Below are 16084 nucleotides of genomic sequence, written 5' to 3' on the forward strand. Positions count from 1 at the left end.
TATTTTTTATAAATATATTCATGCATGTGTTTGTATTTATATATACAAAATAATTATACACAGTACACACACATATATTACAGTATGTGAACACAAACTTTTATTTTGGATGTGATGAATCTTTTCACAGCCCTAAAATATATGTCATTCTGCCCTGCACTCCGTCTGGCTTTTCATGAGAATGGGGTGCCGCCTGTTTCAGGCGTTTACTAATGGTAGTGTTTAATTTCAGGGAGCATCTATTCTAGTCCCGGACTTTACAGCAAGACCATGACGCCTACCTATGACTCTCGGGACGGCAGCCCTCTGTCCCCCACCACGGCCTGGTTTGGAGACAGTCCCCTGTCTGAAGGCAATCCCAGCATCCTCGCTGTCAGCCAGCCCATCACCTCACCAGACATTCTGCTCAAGATGTACAAACCCCAGTCCCTCCTGGACAAGGCCAAGATCAACCAGGGGTAAGTTGGGGCAGATCTGATCTGTGATTCAGGGTTTAAAGGGATTGTTCACCCAAAAATGAAAATTAGCCCATGATTTACTCACCTTCAAATCAGACGGCTGTACGCATCGATTTACGCCGAAAGAGTAACACTTGAACTTGACACACAACGTAATGCCGAACACCATTGCCCAGCCCTGTTTGTTTGAACCGCAAGTGGCGTCAAAGCTTACGCTACTCCTACATCTATTTCAAGTCAAGTTTCAAGTCATCAAGTGTTACTCTTGTGGCGTAAGACGACTTGCTTACGGCCGTCTGCCGGAAGCTAGTTATTTTAGTCAATAAAGTCTTAAATATGGATATTTTTCTTACATCATCGCTATGCTTCAGAAGGCATTTATTAAAGGACAAGTTCGGTATTTTACACGTAAAGCCCTGTTTTAAGATCATCTCTGATGAAATAGAACGGTTAAGATTGAAATTTGGACAAATGCTGCTGTCCCGAGAATTTTCGGTTTCTGTGTTAGCACGACTTGTATTGGATGTTCTGTGAGGTACGGTATTACTCCGCCGACGGAAACGGAAATTTCCGGAAAAACAAAGTCCGGTTGTGAGGCGATTGGAAAAATAGGTCCACAGTTTTACAAAAAATTGTAAAACACCTGTTGGAAAGAATCTTTTCCAGCGATTTTTGTGTGAGCATATCAGTGGACACCCCAGACCACTCGGTGAGTTTCACGTCTTTGTAAACTAAAGTTTAATGCTTTTTATGAATGATTGTTCCAGTGCCCCATCAAACCATTGTGGAGGTGGGGGGTGCTAACACAGAAACCTAAAATTCACGGAACAGCAGCATTTGTCCAAATTTCAATCTTAACCGTTCTATTTCATCAGAAACGATCTTAAAACAGGACTTTAAGTGTAAAATACCGAAGTTGTCCTTTAACCCCTTGGAGCCAATATGATGAACTTTTATGGGCTTCAAAAAATAGTGTCCATTCACTCCTATTATTTAGCTTGGAAGAGAAAGGACATTTTTTAATTTAACTCTGATTGTATTCGTCTGAAGGAAGAATGTCATATACACCTAGGATGGCTTCAGGGTGAGTAAATCATGGGCTAATTTTCATTTTTGGGTGAACTATCCCTTTGATTTGTGTTCCTCTGAATGTGTTTGTGAAGGTGGCTGGACTCCTCCAGATCACTGATGGAACAAGATGTGAAGGAGAACGAGGTTCTTCTGCTCCGGTTCAAGTATCACAGCTTCTTTGACCTCAACCCAAAGGTCAGTGTGTTCTGTGTTTGAAAACTCAACATTGTTATCATGCTTATTTCATTACCAGTTACACGGCACTGACTGTCTAATTGCTTATTAGTGAAGTCATATAGTAGATGTTTGTGAAAAGCCATTCAAGTAAAAGCTTTTAATTAGTCGTGTTTATACACGCATCATTATTACTATTGCTTGTTATTTGAACACACCTCTTACAGCCATTTGTGCTCCAGGCATGAATGAGGTGTGCTGTTACTTTACCATGAGATTATACTTAAATGGCTGGTTCACCCAAAAATGAAAATTCATTAAAGTCATAATTTACTCATCTTCATGTAGTTTTAATAAGACTTCCGTTCATCTTCGTAACACGAATTAACATATTTGTAATGAAATCTGAGAGATTTCTGTCCCTCCAATGTAAGTACATTCACCCAAAACATTCATAAAGAGATTCTAAAATAAACCCATATGAATTGAGTGCTTTATTCCAAGTCTTCAGAAGAGACATGATCACTTTACATGATGAACAGGTTTAAATTTAGGCTTTTATTCACACCCGGGGCCTAAAATTCAAGCCAATTGCGAGTAAAAGTATAGTGTTGGCAAGTATATGAAACGGTCACTCGCCAGTTGGCTGGTAAAATTTTTATGAATTCTAACAATGACATTGCACGAATATTAAACTGGGTTTTTAATCAAGCCTTCTTACACTTGACCGGACAAATTCCCACAAAATTGTGTAATTAAATAGCAAGTATCATAGTCGGTTGTCTCAAATGAACGTAAACAGTTAAGAAAATAAATGCATGTGTTGTATCAGTCTATTAGATCCATGCATTCGCTCTTTAAGTGACAGCAGCCTAATATTCCTTCTGCTGCCTGTTTTGCATGTCATAAGGTGTAGTGTGTGAGTTGTATCTTACTGCCCATTTACGTCAAAACTAGGCTAAGTTGTAACTTACGCACAGCTGGTGCAACCAGTTCCTGAAAACTACTGTTAGACCAACCTGAAAACCTGCACTTGTTATATTGTAATTATTTGTGTTTTTGCTTGTAATTTGATTATTTGTTTTTATTTTATTACTGACTGTTTAATTGTCTTTAATAATGTTTTAAATGTATATTAGTTAGGCTAGTAGGTTTAGCTGTAATATCACAATTGGAGTAGAGAATTGTGAATTGTCACTGGTATCTAAAATTTTGGTGTCATAACTGCCTGTTTTTGCCGAAACATTTTCATTGCCATTGGCACGTGTAGCAAAAAGTTAGTTTTAGGCCGTTCACATATGGCGCTTTTCACTGCACGGCTCGGCTCGGCTCGCTTTGCTTTTCCACTGCAGTTTAGTACCGCTTCAAAGTGGGTGAGATTACACTGATCGTTATAGTTGCTGAAAAATGTTCATTCCTGGTCGCAATATATAATGTCCACCTCGTCTACTGACCAGTCACCACGATTCAGATATTACTTTTTTCCAAGTTTTTTTTATTTTATTTTTTAAAAATAAGTCTAATTTTATTTTTTAAGTCTTCTAATAAAAATAGTGCGATCAATAAATACTGCGGTGGCTTTTGCTGCCTTTTTAAAGGACAAGTTCGGTATTTTACACTTAAAGATCGTTTCTGATCAAATAGAACGGTTAAGATTCAAACTTTGGACAAATGCTGCTGTTCCGAGAATTTTCGGTTTATGTGTTTATGTGTCACAACCCCCCCCCCCCCACCTCCACAATGGTTTCATATGGGCACTGGAACAATCATTCATAAAACGCATTAAACTTTAGTTTACAAAGACGTGAAACTCACCGAGTGGTCTGGGTTGTTCACTGATATGCTCACACAAATATCGCTGCAAAAGATGCTTTCCAACATGTTTTATCGTAGTTTTTGTTCAACTCCATATACTTGTATTGGATGTTCTGTGAGGTACGTTATTACTCTGCCGCCGGAAATGGGGTTGTTTGTATTCTTTCTGAAGTCTTATGCAGTCGCGGTATCGTAGGCTACGCTATCCGAACATTGGCAAAGTTGCATTATCGCCACCAACTGGGCTGGAGTATCTATTATTCAAGCTGTCAACGGAAGAATGTCCGGTTGTGAGGCGTTTGGAAAAATAGGTCCACAGTTTTACAACAAATGGTAAAACACCTGTTGGAAAGCATCTTTTTTGTGTGAGCATATCAGTGAACACCCCAGACCAGTCTTTGTAAACTAAAGTTGAATGCGTTTTATGAATGATTCTTGTGCTAACACAGAAACCGAAAATTCTCGGGACAGCAGCATTTGTCCAAATTTCAATCTTAACTGTTCCATTTCATCAGAAACGATCTTAAAACAGGGCTTTAAGTGTAAAATACCGAACTTGTCCTTTAAAGCTAGAGCTTTTGGTGTTTTGTGTTGCAAATCCAACGACACTGGTATAGTGACGATTCTCTCTGACCAATCAGTGATCTTCAGTGTTCTCACATCACATTTTAGTATCGGTACGGTATGCTTGGAACCTCAACAGAGGTGGTACCATTTAAAGCAAACCAAAGCTAGCCGTACCATGCAGTGGAAAAGCACTATTTTGCTTATATTACAATTATATTACATTGTAACATATATGTGCTGTGTTTCCTGAATAGAGCATGTGATAAGGTGTCGTGTTTTTAACGCTCTCCTGCAGTATGATGCCATCAGGGTGAATCAGCTGTACGAACAGGCCAAGTGGGCCATCTTACTGGAGGAAATCGAATGCACCGAGGAAGAGATGATGATGTTCGCCGCGCTCCAGGTATGTGCATGTCAGAATTAATGTGAACGCGCGCCGTCTGTTAGGATTGCTGTGTAAGCCCGGCATTTTACAGTCTGCAGTCTTCACTCTGGTCCTCTCGCCCTGGTAATGGACTGGATGGGCTCAGTGCCTGCACAGCATCTGCAGTGTGCAAACGTTTGGCTTTGGCCAACGATGACCCGGCTATTTCAGACCCTCGTAAATGTTGAGTGACAACACCTCAGGACGCCTCACTGTCTTCACATCATGTAAATATAGAGAGGGTGTCTGTGTCAGAGAGGTGGGACATGGAAGACCACCCAGAGTCTGATGTACTAAGGAGGTGTGGGTTTCTCCAGCAGGGATTTCTGGAGATGTATCAGTGGTGTCGACTTTCTCTGTTTACGTACTGCGAGTTTAAATTAGTCAGATCTGTCCCTCCCCATCAGTCCACGTTGTGTCAGTGGGTGTCTGCGGGGTCTTAAAAAGTATTAAAAGTTGATAAATCAATTTACAGAAAATGAAGGCCCTTAAAAATTTATTAAATGCCATTTTCCGAGGTATTAAAGATCCATTGTGTAAAATTTAGGAGGATCCGTTGACAGAAATGCAATATCATATACATAACTATGTTTTGAGTGGTGTATAAAGAGCTTACTTAATGAACTGTTATGTTTTTATTAGCTTAGAATGAGCTATTTCTATCTACACACACCGCGGGTCCCCTTACATTGAAATGCGCCAACATGTTTCTACAGTGGCCTTGAATGGACAAAATGCGTTTCGTCACGATGTTGTTCTTCATGCAAAAGAAGCTAGCTTAAGTCAGCGAATAAAACACTGACACAATGGTGAACAAGTAACAATAGTCTTTTACTGAATAATTAAGTAAATCTAATTTCTTAATTTATCTTTGTAAAGAAACCTCATATTTTCCTGTCGGCCACCGTAACTTCAGTTGGTTGCAATTTGCAACCTCACCACTAGATGCCGCTAAAAATTACACAGTGCACCTTTAAATTTTGTATCTTTTCATTATGTATATTTGTCCAAAGAATTGTATTAATTTGTAAATTAATTATCTTTTGCTTTGTTTCCACCCTTCTGAATTATGTTGCATTGATAAGCAATTATCACAAAATAAGAATGTTTAGTTGTGCTATCTTACAATCAATATATAATAAATGTAAGTTAAAGTGTCGCCGATTTAACCAGTTAAAACTTGAAGTGGCTATGAGGTCTTAAAATGAATGGAAACTTGAAAGAATCTTAAAGTTCTTAAAAGGTATTACATTTAACTCCATGATTCCTGTATACCCTGTATGAGGTTGGCTCATGGTCCGTGTCTCTGGGTAGAAGAGATCGTCAACATCAAACATCAGCAGGTCTAAGTTTAGCCAGCGTTATAGCAAGTCTGTTAACTGTTGAGAGAAATAGGCATGTCATTCACTTACTAACCACTCTTATCCGAGCAGAGAAATGGTGACATGAAAATGCCTTCCGGCCTCCATTTTGAAAGTGGAGCTGTCATCAGCAAACGTTTGCAAGTATCAGTGAAATGTGCTTCTGTAGTCCAGCTGTTCACTGTAGTACCATGGGGATCGTTTGACTTGAAGTCACAGGCTTCAAGCTCATACAGAAAATAAAGTTGTTTCACCTTCAAAACATGTTGTCTGTTCATCTCATGAGGTCAAAGCAGGGTTATTATTGTAAACCCAAACTATTTAAAACATTTCTGTTAATTTAAATAAAACTAAAATAAAATATAAATATTAGTTGTAATATATTAGTTCACTTCATATAATAGTTATAAACTTAAATGAAAATTAGAAATGTTGCCTTGGTATTAAACTAGTTTATTAACTAGTGGTATTAAACAAATTAGTTGAAACACTAAAATTATAATATATAACAAAAAAAAAATTAATTAATAATTTATAAACTATAATAATATAATATAATATAGCATGTGTGAAAACTATTTAAAACCAAATCATGAACATTTGGGGTAAAAAATAAATGTTACATTTCACAAATGCATAAATTGTTTTAAATCTAAATAATATTTGGACGTTTAACATGAATATTTTAGTGACAATTTATCTTCTATTTAATTGGAAAAAATAATCCAATAACAGTGTTGCATGCAAAATGGGAAGGGGCTAAATATACGCCCATCTTGCGAGGTCAAAGCAAATATTGAATTAGCCGTTTATTTGTCGATTTATTTTAATCGAGTTCTGCAGTGAACTCTGAAATTCTGGACAATGTGAATAAAGTTTAAACCCAATTCATGAAAATGCTAAATAAAATGTTCACAAATTCACAAACACATGAAAGTTATAAATGTTTTACTTTTCTAAATAATTTATTTAACAATTTCCATTTTCCAATTCAGTTTTAAGTGAGAAAATGCTAGATGTGGGAGAGGGTTAAAGGTACACTGTAACAAGTTTTTGTCCAAAATTGATATAATGAATGAGTACCGTATTCTTAACTCATCTTCCAAACTGTGTTTTTGTCTCAGAGAGTTCTTGTTCTTTCGCAAGACTCATGCAGTTTTGTTTATTTACCACTAGAGCGGCAAAAGTTACATAGTGTACCTTTAAATATTGCAATAAATAATTTACAATTTGATGAATTAATAAAGTGCAAGACTGTGTTTATTTAAATTTGTGTTTTTATTTGCAGTACCACATCAACAAGCTGTCCATCATGTCTTCAGACAATCACATGAACAACAGTGAGAAGGAGGTAGACGAGGTTGATGCCGCTCTCTCAGACCTGGAGATCACCTTAGAGGGAGGAAAGACATCCAACACGCTGGTACTGAAGCATAGCAATAGCAACTTTATTTAGATAGCACAATTAAAACAACACAAGTTGACCAATGTGCTGGCCAGGGTGGCCGCGGGTCCCTTAAATGTCTTAAAGTTTTCCTAATTAAAGGCCTTAAGTATTAAAATGTCTTAAAATCAGATTCGATGGGTCTTAAATATATCTGGTCACATTACCGCTAAAATTTCTCCAGTCTGACGGACCAAATGTCCATCTAATAACCAGTGAGGCATCGAATCGTGAGAATGATTCTGATTTTATTACATAAACAGCGATTGATGATGATAATGTATTTCTGCGCTGTTGAGACTCGCGCTGCCTGTCTCTGTGAGAGATTTTATAGTGAGAAATCAAAACAAATGAGAATAACAGCACACATAAAAAAACTCACAGAAGAAACATACTGAGGTAAAAATCCAAAATGTTGAGTTTTTTATTTATAACATATGATATAGTAAGTAACATAACATGACGGGAGCTATTTTGCTGAATATTCTCACGATTGCAAATGTTACATTGATTTTAGTTCAATAAACAAGTAGTTAATAGTAAATTACTTAAATTACTTAGGTTAAACATTAAATGTTACATATACGTATGTAATATAATGTGTATTTCCATCACAGGTTTGGTCTTAAATTTCATTCAAAGTGGCATTAAAAGGTCTTAAGTCTTAAATTTAACTTGTTTATATCTGTAGACACCCTGTTACAATGTCACCGACCAAACACTCCACCAAACTACACTTTGATCAGACACATGCAGAAATTCTTGGAACTTTTTGTCACAGCAGTGTGTCTGATATATGGCAGCCACAAACTCACACAACTATAGGCTTTTATCACACTTCAGATAATAGCGTAAAATAACTTCTGTTGCAACTTGAATCAATGCAGTGGACATAGCATGTGGTTGTTATGATTGATTTATAGATTGTCAACACACCAACCTCATTAATCAGGAATGATGAAGCAGAAAAATGGTGTCATTATGTCATTCTGACGCATATTTCATTGTCACAAAGTGGAGCACACAAGCCATCTGTATGTGTATGTGCAATACTTCAGTCTGACCACTTTTTTTGTGAAAGAAATGTAAACACAAACAACATATCACATTAAAGAGCATTAGAATTAGACAAGGTTATACATCACATTAAACATTAATTACGAGTGAAGGCTGCATAAATGAAACAATAATAATGTACGTTCATGCACTTGCTTTACTTTCCAATATAGTCTCTAAGTATTTGACCAAATTCTAATAAAAGAATATAAAATAGACTCCTGTCCTCCGTGTTTGAATGTATTGATTGGATGGCATTATATTGCAGATGAAATTGGAGTTTAATCATAAGACGTTAAGCAACAACAAAAAATGTATTATATTAAAACGGTGTATTGTGATTATTTTTCTGCCGTTAACTTTCGCAACTTGCAGCTGTTCTGTGGGCTCGTAACTATAAGATATCTATAAGGTTCTGACAACTTTATTTATAACTTTATTAATGCACTTTGTGTTCTCAGGGTGACATCACATCCATTCCTGAACTGGCCGACCATGTCAAAGTCTTCAAGTGAGTTGAAATTGGAAAAATGTGGAGTTGTTTTTTTGGGGGGTTTTCGTATGCCTTTATTAGTGTCAAGCAAAAAAAATAAAACAAGGTCTGTTGCCAGATTGAGCATATAGACTGTCTATAAACATTAGTCTGTTTAAAGTGTAAATGGTGTCATTTCCACAACACAATTGGCAACAAAATGAATTCCAGCGTGATTGTTAGAGTGGTCCAAATGTGTCTGATGTGACATAATATTGGCTCAAACAATGTTGTGACTTGTGATGTGACCAGACCTGTTTGATCAACTATGTTAGGCAAAGAGAAATGTTTGAAACTCTAGTGGCATTTTTATAATGTTCTTGTATTTTGTTGAAGGTATTTTGTTGTTTTTTACCCTAATGGCCTTTAATTTAAAGAGCAATTGTCGAAGAGCTGATCTTTTCTTTCAACAGAAGATCATAACCTCTCATCGAAGTCATTCCTCTTTGATTTTGACTAACTTTTTTTCCACATTTACTTTCATTTTGTACTTTATACAACAGGTGATATCATACAATGAACACAATAAACACTGCTTGGTGGGACCGGAATGTCACCTGCCAATTTTGACTAACTTTTGCTTATACCTCAGACCAAAGAAACTCACTCTGAAAGGATACAAGCAGTACTGGTGCACGTTCAAGGACATCACAATCTCCTGCTATAAGAGCCGCGAGGAGGCGCATGGCACGCCAGCGCTCCAGATGAACCTGAGAGGTGAACCACACACACACACACGCACACATGATTCGCCGTTAGAAAGCATGTTTGCCACTTATGCACTGTTTCTCATCCGCTGTTTCTCTATAGGCTGTGAAGTCACACCAGATGTGAACATCTCTGCTCAGAAATTCAACATCAAGTTGCTAATTCCTGTAGCAGATGGTATGAATGAGATCTGGCTGCGGTGTGATATTGTGAGTGAGATGCTTTTCTATTGAATGCCATACATTATTGTATAGTTAATCAACTCACATATTCAGTTGTCTATTAAAAGTAATACATTGCTTTTACTTGCTACTATTTATGCAAAATGTGACCCGACTTCACTAAGCACTAAGGCACCACTAAGCAGGGTTTCAATAAATCTAAAGCCATTAACAAACATTTGTGTTAGTTGAAATATGAAAAACTTTTACTGCAAGAATTTAAAACTTAAACGTATTTTATTTCAGCTGGTCGCCTAAAGGCTGCAATACACTACAGATTTTTGCCCTGATTTTCAGTCTGGACGAGTCGAAAATCTGTCAGTCCGCAGATTTTTGGTCAGTCGAAGTTGACAGATTTCACAGAAAATCGCATGGTGTATAATGGGCACAGACTCAAACCAGTTGGATGATATCAAAACATGCTTGATATATTGAGCCGAATTTAGAGCGGATATCATAGTGTACGACATAAGGCTGGGCGATAAACTATATCATGTCGAGATCAAGATTAAAATTTAGGTCGATAACGATGATAAGCTGCGGACATTTTTTACTCTATATGGATTAATTTAACAGCCTATCACACAGCAGAAATAAACACAACATCCGGTCAGTGCATGACGCTAATAAGTGATTTGTGCGTGTCTCTGTGGATGAACGACACGATTTCGTCTGATACTCAAACTCACACACGCGTGTGATGCTCACTGTGCTTTCAGCGTCTGCGTCTCAATATATGAGGACATGAACTTCATCTCCAGAGCTGCTCTGAGAGTCGCTTCACAAGCTTTTGACCGTTTCCTTTGAGAAAAACTACCATCAAACATGCATTGAAACTGGAGCTAAAACTGAAAGATCTTCACGACAACTTGTCAAAATAAAAGTTCGGTATATAATCACTGAAATATATCACTATTGTATACTAAAATGTACTTCTCGAAGTAATAATGTTATTATTTCGAAGGAATATCATACAACCAAGATATTTTTTCATCTATGTTTTACATTTAAATTGTTTTAAATGTAAAATGTAAATGTAAAACAGGAGTGTAAAACAGGAAAGATGTCATCTTGATGGCAGTTTATGTCTCTGTACAATCCAAATAAATGCCTCCATGTCAATGGTACCTTCACAATAATGCAAGTTACCCATACTGTTTGCAATGATGCACCTCAATACCAGCACAGATGTTTGCTTTTTCACCTGTCACTGGTGAAAGTCTGGTTGGTCCCTTTCGTCTTTGGGACTGAGAACTCGATGATCATTTTCTCCCAAAAACAAGCTGAAACATGGACTCATCTGACCACAGCACACATTTCCACTGTCTTCTAGACCATCTGAGATGAGCTCAGGCCCAGAGAACTCGCCGGCATCTCCACATAGAACTGATGTAAAGCATTCTCCTTGCGTAACGGTTTCTCCTTGATGCAGCGTCAGACTGTGTTCAGTGAAAACGGTTTTCCTATTTACTCCTGAGCACGTGTCTGTATTTAACGGATTAGGATGATGGTATCTTGTGCAATGCCATCTGAGGGCTCAAAGGTCACGCACATTCAACAGAGGTCTACTGCCTTGCCCTACACAGACTGAGATTTCTCTGCATTCCCTAAATCTTGTGACAATATTATGCATGGAAGATGATGAAAGGCATACATTTTTTTTGCAATCTTGCTTTGAGAAATGGGATTTTTTTAATTGTTTGACAATTCTCTCATGATATTTGGCACAAAGTGATGAGCCATGACCCATCTTTGCTTAAAAAGACTGAGAAGCACTTTTACACCCAAAAATGATACCCTCAACTATTATCAATTCACCTGCTCATTGTGGACTGTTTCTAAATAGTTGGATAATTTAATTTGGATAATCTTTTCACTTTTATTTGGTCTCTGTCCCAACTTTTTTGGGGGGTGTTGCAGCCATCAAAATCAAAATTTGTTCATATTTACAATATACAATTATGTCGGTCAGTGAAAACATTGGAAAACATTTCTTTATGCGTCCCAACTTTTAAAATGTCCCAACTTTTTCTGATTTGGGGTTGTACTAAAACAACTCAAACTAAAACTGAAATAAAAAATAATAACTATATAGACATTTAAAAAAAAAAACGGGTAACTACTAAAAATGACTAAAACACACCAATATTACTAAAACTTTAACTAAAATTAAAATAAAAAGAGAGAATTCAAAAATAAAAACTAGCCTAATTTAAAATATTAATATTACGTCCCCCTGTAGTCAATAATTGTATCCCTTAAAGCTCATCTTTGATCACCAAAATGACATATTAAAAAAAAAAAAATCCTGGGAAAAAATTTCTTCATGCCTTAAATATCTTGAATTTAACTCGACAACCTTGCCTCATTTAGTATACGCTGTTCTATGAATATGCAAATTAGCCCCGCCTCCACTCACTCACACAGCTCAGAGATCCACTCGTTGACGATCACACGTTGATCTGATTGGTTACAAGGTAGTTTGTGACGTCAGAAACACCAGCGATTTCAAACCGTGTTTTTGAGACTGTCTTTGTTAAACTGCAGTTTTAAGGAGAAAATACTCAGCAATGGTGTTGACTTATGAATTTACACATGGTTTGTCTTAAAGCATATTAAAAACACCACATAGACATATAAACAACATTTTTTTTTTTTTTTTTTTCACAGGGGGGCTTTAAAAGAACTAGTAGTATCTCAATGATAGTAAAATACCTCTGCGGTCTCTTTCCCCTGTCTCTCAGGAGAAGCAGTACGCTCAGTGGATGGCAGCGTGCCGTTTGGCCTCTAAGGGGAAGACGATGGCTGATAGTTCCTACAATCTGGAGGTCCAGAACATTCTGTCCTTCCTGAAGATGCAGCACATGAATCCTGATCCTCAGATCATAGAGCCCATCACCACCGACATCAACCCTGAGTGTCTGGTGTCTCCACGATACCTGAAGAAATACAAGAACAAGCAGGTAAATAAAAGAGGCTGAGGCTTCAAGAGATCGATCTGCCAATGCAGTGCAGAACACAGACAGGAAACTAAAGGCAGATAGTACATAACCATACATAGTAGTGGTGTAACATTACATGTATTCGTCCCGAACCATCGGTGCATACAGTCAGACGACGAATACAGTCACAGGTGATCCATACTCCAGTCCAGAAGGGGGCACACGCTAATGCAACAACAGGAAAAAGAGCAGAAGAAAAACAAATAATCCATTCACGAACCCAAAACAAGAGCCTGCTATTAGCCTATACGCGGAGTTTTTTTTTTTTTTTTTTTTGTGACGCTCTCTACAAGCTTCACGGAAAGCGACATCCCGTTGTTTTCTTTATTTTGCAAAAGCACAGTGTTTTGTTTTTATTGTGAGTGTACACAACTGAAAACAGACCTTTTACAGTCTGAATGATATGTTGCTCTTATCGTTATCTTGCTCTTATGACCATAAGTCAGGGTGGTAAAAGTACTCAAAAATTAAACTCGAGTAAAAGTATGTATACCTAAATAAAAAATGACTCCAGTAAAAGTGGAAAGTCCTCCATTCAAACATCACTTGAGTAAAAGTACAAAAGTATCCGATTTAAAACATACTTAAGTACCGAAAGTAAAAAGTAAATATTCAAACTGTAAATATTAATAATTAAACAGATCAATTGTTTTGGGAGTGATATGCAATGTTTTAATTGAACAAATTATTAGATACTGCAATTAAGAATTTGTTAGATTTGCAATCAGTCAAGAGACAATGAAGCACCTTGCATCAATTCTAAATAATTTCATTAAGTTTAGTGACAGCATATTATGGTGCAATGACTGGTAGGTCATTCTTTGATAAAAATTTTACAATTTCAATTCAATTATTGTGGTTTGATTCCGATCTTGATTCAATATAGATTCATTTTGATAAATATTTTAATTTAAAATAATTTTTAAATTAAGAAAATCTCACCTAATTCTGTAAACATAGGCTACAGAGAGCCCTGTCAGCTGGTATTATTAAATGTCAAAAATACATGTGATTTTTATTATAATAACAACTTTATAATATTTTAATGATATAAGTAAAAAATATAATAAAGATATAGTGCACATATTTAGCAAAATACTAATTTATATTAATATTAAATATATTATAAAATACTAATTTTTCTAGCAAACTAACGTGCTATGGTCATTAAATTTTTTTTATTTATTTTTTCTGAGGTAGCCTAAGTAACGTTATGTGACATATTGTTCTCCAGCTGTTTTACTGACCTCTTTCTGCGGTTGAAAAACACTGATTTATTGATATTATGTATAAGGTATATACATTTCGGTAAGTTGTACTGTATCTTTCAACATAGGCTATACCTATTATTGTTCATTTGTGTTTATTTACAATTAACTAGTAGTAAAGAGATTAACGGCACCCCATAGAACGCGCTAGCTATCTGTCACGTCACATTTAAAAGCTCCAAAACGGTATTTATTGTTTGAATTTCGTAATAAAATTGACAGAATCTGAGAGCTGAGAATGTATTTCATATCAAAAGTAACCCACTCTGTCCTGTCTGTCGGTGTCAATGTCCTCTTTGCTTCGCGATTTTTCTCTGCGTGAGAAAATGGATGTGTCGTGAGAGCGTGTGGAAAGTGTCGATTGCGTGAGTCTGATTGAGTGAGAGTTGGCAGCTCTGCAATAGACATGTTCCATAAAATTAGCTGCATCAAACAGAAGATGTGCAAGATACAGTGTATGCGGGAATGTCTGGGTCATTGCTGGCCAGAGCTGCACCTTCACCTCTTTCTGCGGTCATCTTCCACAATGGCGAACTGACTGCTATGTGAGCGTTTGCTGGCAAAGAGCTTGCACATTCTTTTTTTCAAAATAAAACCAAGTTTTTCATTGGTTTGGAAAGCCGGTGTATTAAATACTTGGAGCGGGCATGGGGGAAATGTAACGGAGGAAAAAGTAAACTTTGTCTTTAATATTGTTGTGGAGTAAGAGTAAAAGTAGATGCAAATAAAACATACTCAAGTAAAGTACAGATCCCCGAAAAAAATACGTAAGTAAAGTAACGAAGTATTTTTACTTCGTTACTTACCACCACTGCCATAAGTGACAGAGTATTTTTAGTTGTTTCCGCTGTTATAATGAGACAAGATCACTGGCATTGTGGTGATTTGTGTCGTAAGTCTCACTACAGTCCAGTGATGAAATCCGCTTGTCCTGGAACAGGAAGCCTCAGGTGCCGCTTCACTCACTCTCTCCTAGTGGAAAAGTGAAGTAAGCTCAGATGTAGATGCCACTTTTTCTCCTTCTCGCTCATCTTTCCATGATTTGAAAAAGCGTAATATTGTCACTGCATCTTAATGAACTCACGTGCAAAGAAAATGACAATTAGTTAATGACAAATCATTTTACCGCGCAACATTGGTCAATCTAAATTAGATTAACAAGTCAACAATTCCTTAATTTTTATTTTAAGCAATCAGGAGTCTGGGGGAGGCTGGACATGTAAATTTACCGAACTCGTATCAAACCGTGACCCCTAAACCGAGGCACTGTCACTTCTGTGTACCGTTACACCCATAATACATAGTAATAAACAGCAGCATATTAAATATGAAATATATCACGGAGCCCTAAATGCTAATGTAAACAACAAGCCGCTAGGGTGACACGCGATGAATCAACATCGAATGAACAACAACAAAGTATGATAATCTCAGGTACTGTTTATGTGCTTTATGTAATGTTAAAAGCGTCTTTGTGAGTTTGAATATCATTTTGTGTTTTTTATAGCCGTACTGAAAGCAACTCACCTCAGATCTTCAAAATAAATATGTCAACCCATTGTTAACAGACAAGTGTATTCTATGACAACGATTGTTTCAGTAACTAATTATGTATTTTTAATAATGTTAAAATGGTGTAATATTCATAAATTTGATTATATAGGCTAGGCTATAATACTTATCAATTTCGTTGCGAGTGCTGGGAGCTTGCCGAAAGAGCCCGCCCACCAGCTCTTCTGATTGGCTGTGATTTTTTATCGCGTCCCATAGTCACGTCGTTTCTGGTGTGGACACACAAATTACTTTAGCAGGAATCAGGAATCTGAACATGTAAATGTACCAAACTCATACCCAAAATTGTGATGCATACCAAATCATTTTACATTTACTTTTGCTTTTATCCAAAGCGACTTACATTGCATTTCAAGGTACACATTTACATTCTTATCAGTTCTTGCTTTTCCTGGGAATCAAACCCACGAC

At 36.8% G+C, this 16084-nt stretch overlaps 1 protein-coding gene across 4 annotated transcripts in view; it reads left to right on the forward strand.

Moving 5' to 3' along the window:
- fermt2 (FERM domain containing kindlin 2) overlaps positions 1-16084 on the forward strand; it is a 101467-nt gene that overhangs the window by 76738 nt on the left and 8645 nt on the right. For all 4 annotated transcript variants that reach the window (XM_077238580.1, XM_077238577.1, XM_077238579.1 and 1 more), the window contains 8 exons: positions 233-458; positions 1622-1724; positions 4381-4488; positions 7159-7293; positions 8832-8881; positions 9495-9619; positions 9713-9819; positions 12576-12794. In XM_077238580.1, the coding sequence (XP_077094695.1) occupies positions 233-458; positions 1622-1724; positions 4381-4488; positions 7159-7293; positions 8832-8881; positions 9495-9619; positions 9713-9819; positions 12576-12794 (1073 nt within the window). The remainder of the gene's footprint in view (positions 1-232; positions 459-1621; positions 1725-4380; positions 4489-7158; positions 7294-8831; positions 8882-9494; positions 9620-9712; positions 9820-12575; positions 12795-16084) is intronic.

This window comes from Siphateles boraxobius, unplaced genomic scaffold, assembly GCF_051911475.1.
Source record: "Siphateles boraxobius isolate OS27281-9 unplaced genomic scaffold, OSU_SipBor_1 22, whole genome shotgun sequence".
Classification (NCBI taxonomy): domain Eukaryota; kingdom Metazoa; phylum Chordata; class Actinopteri; order Cypriniformes; family Leuciscidae; genus Siphateles; species Siphateles boraxobius.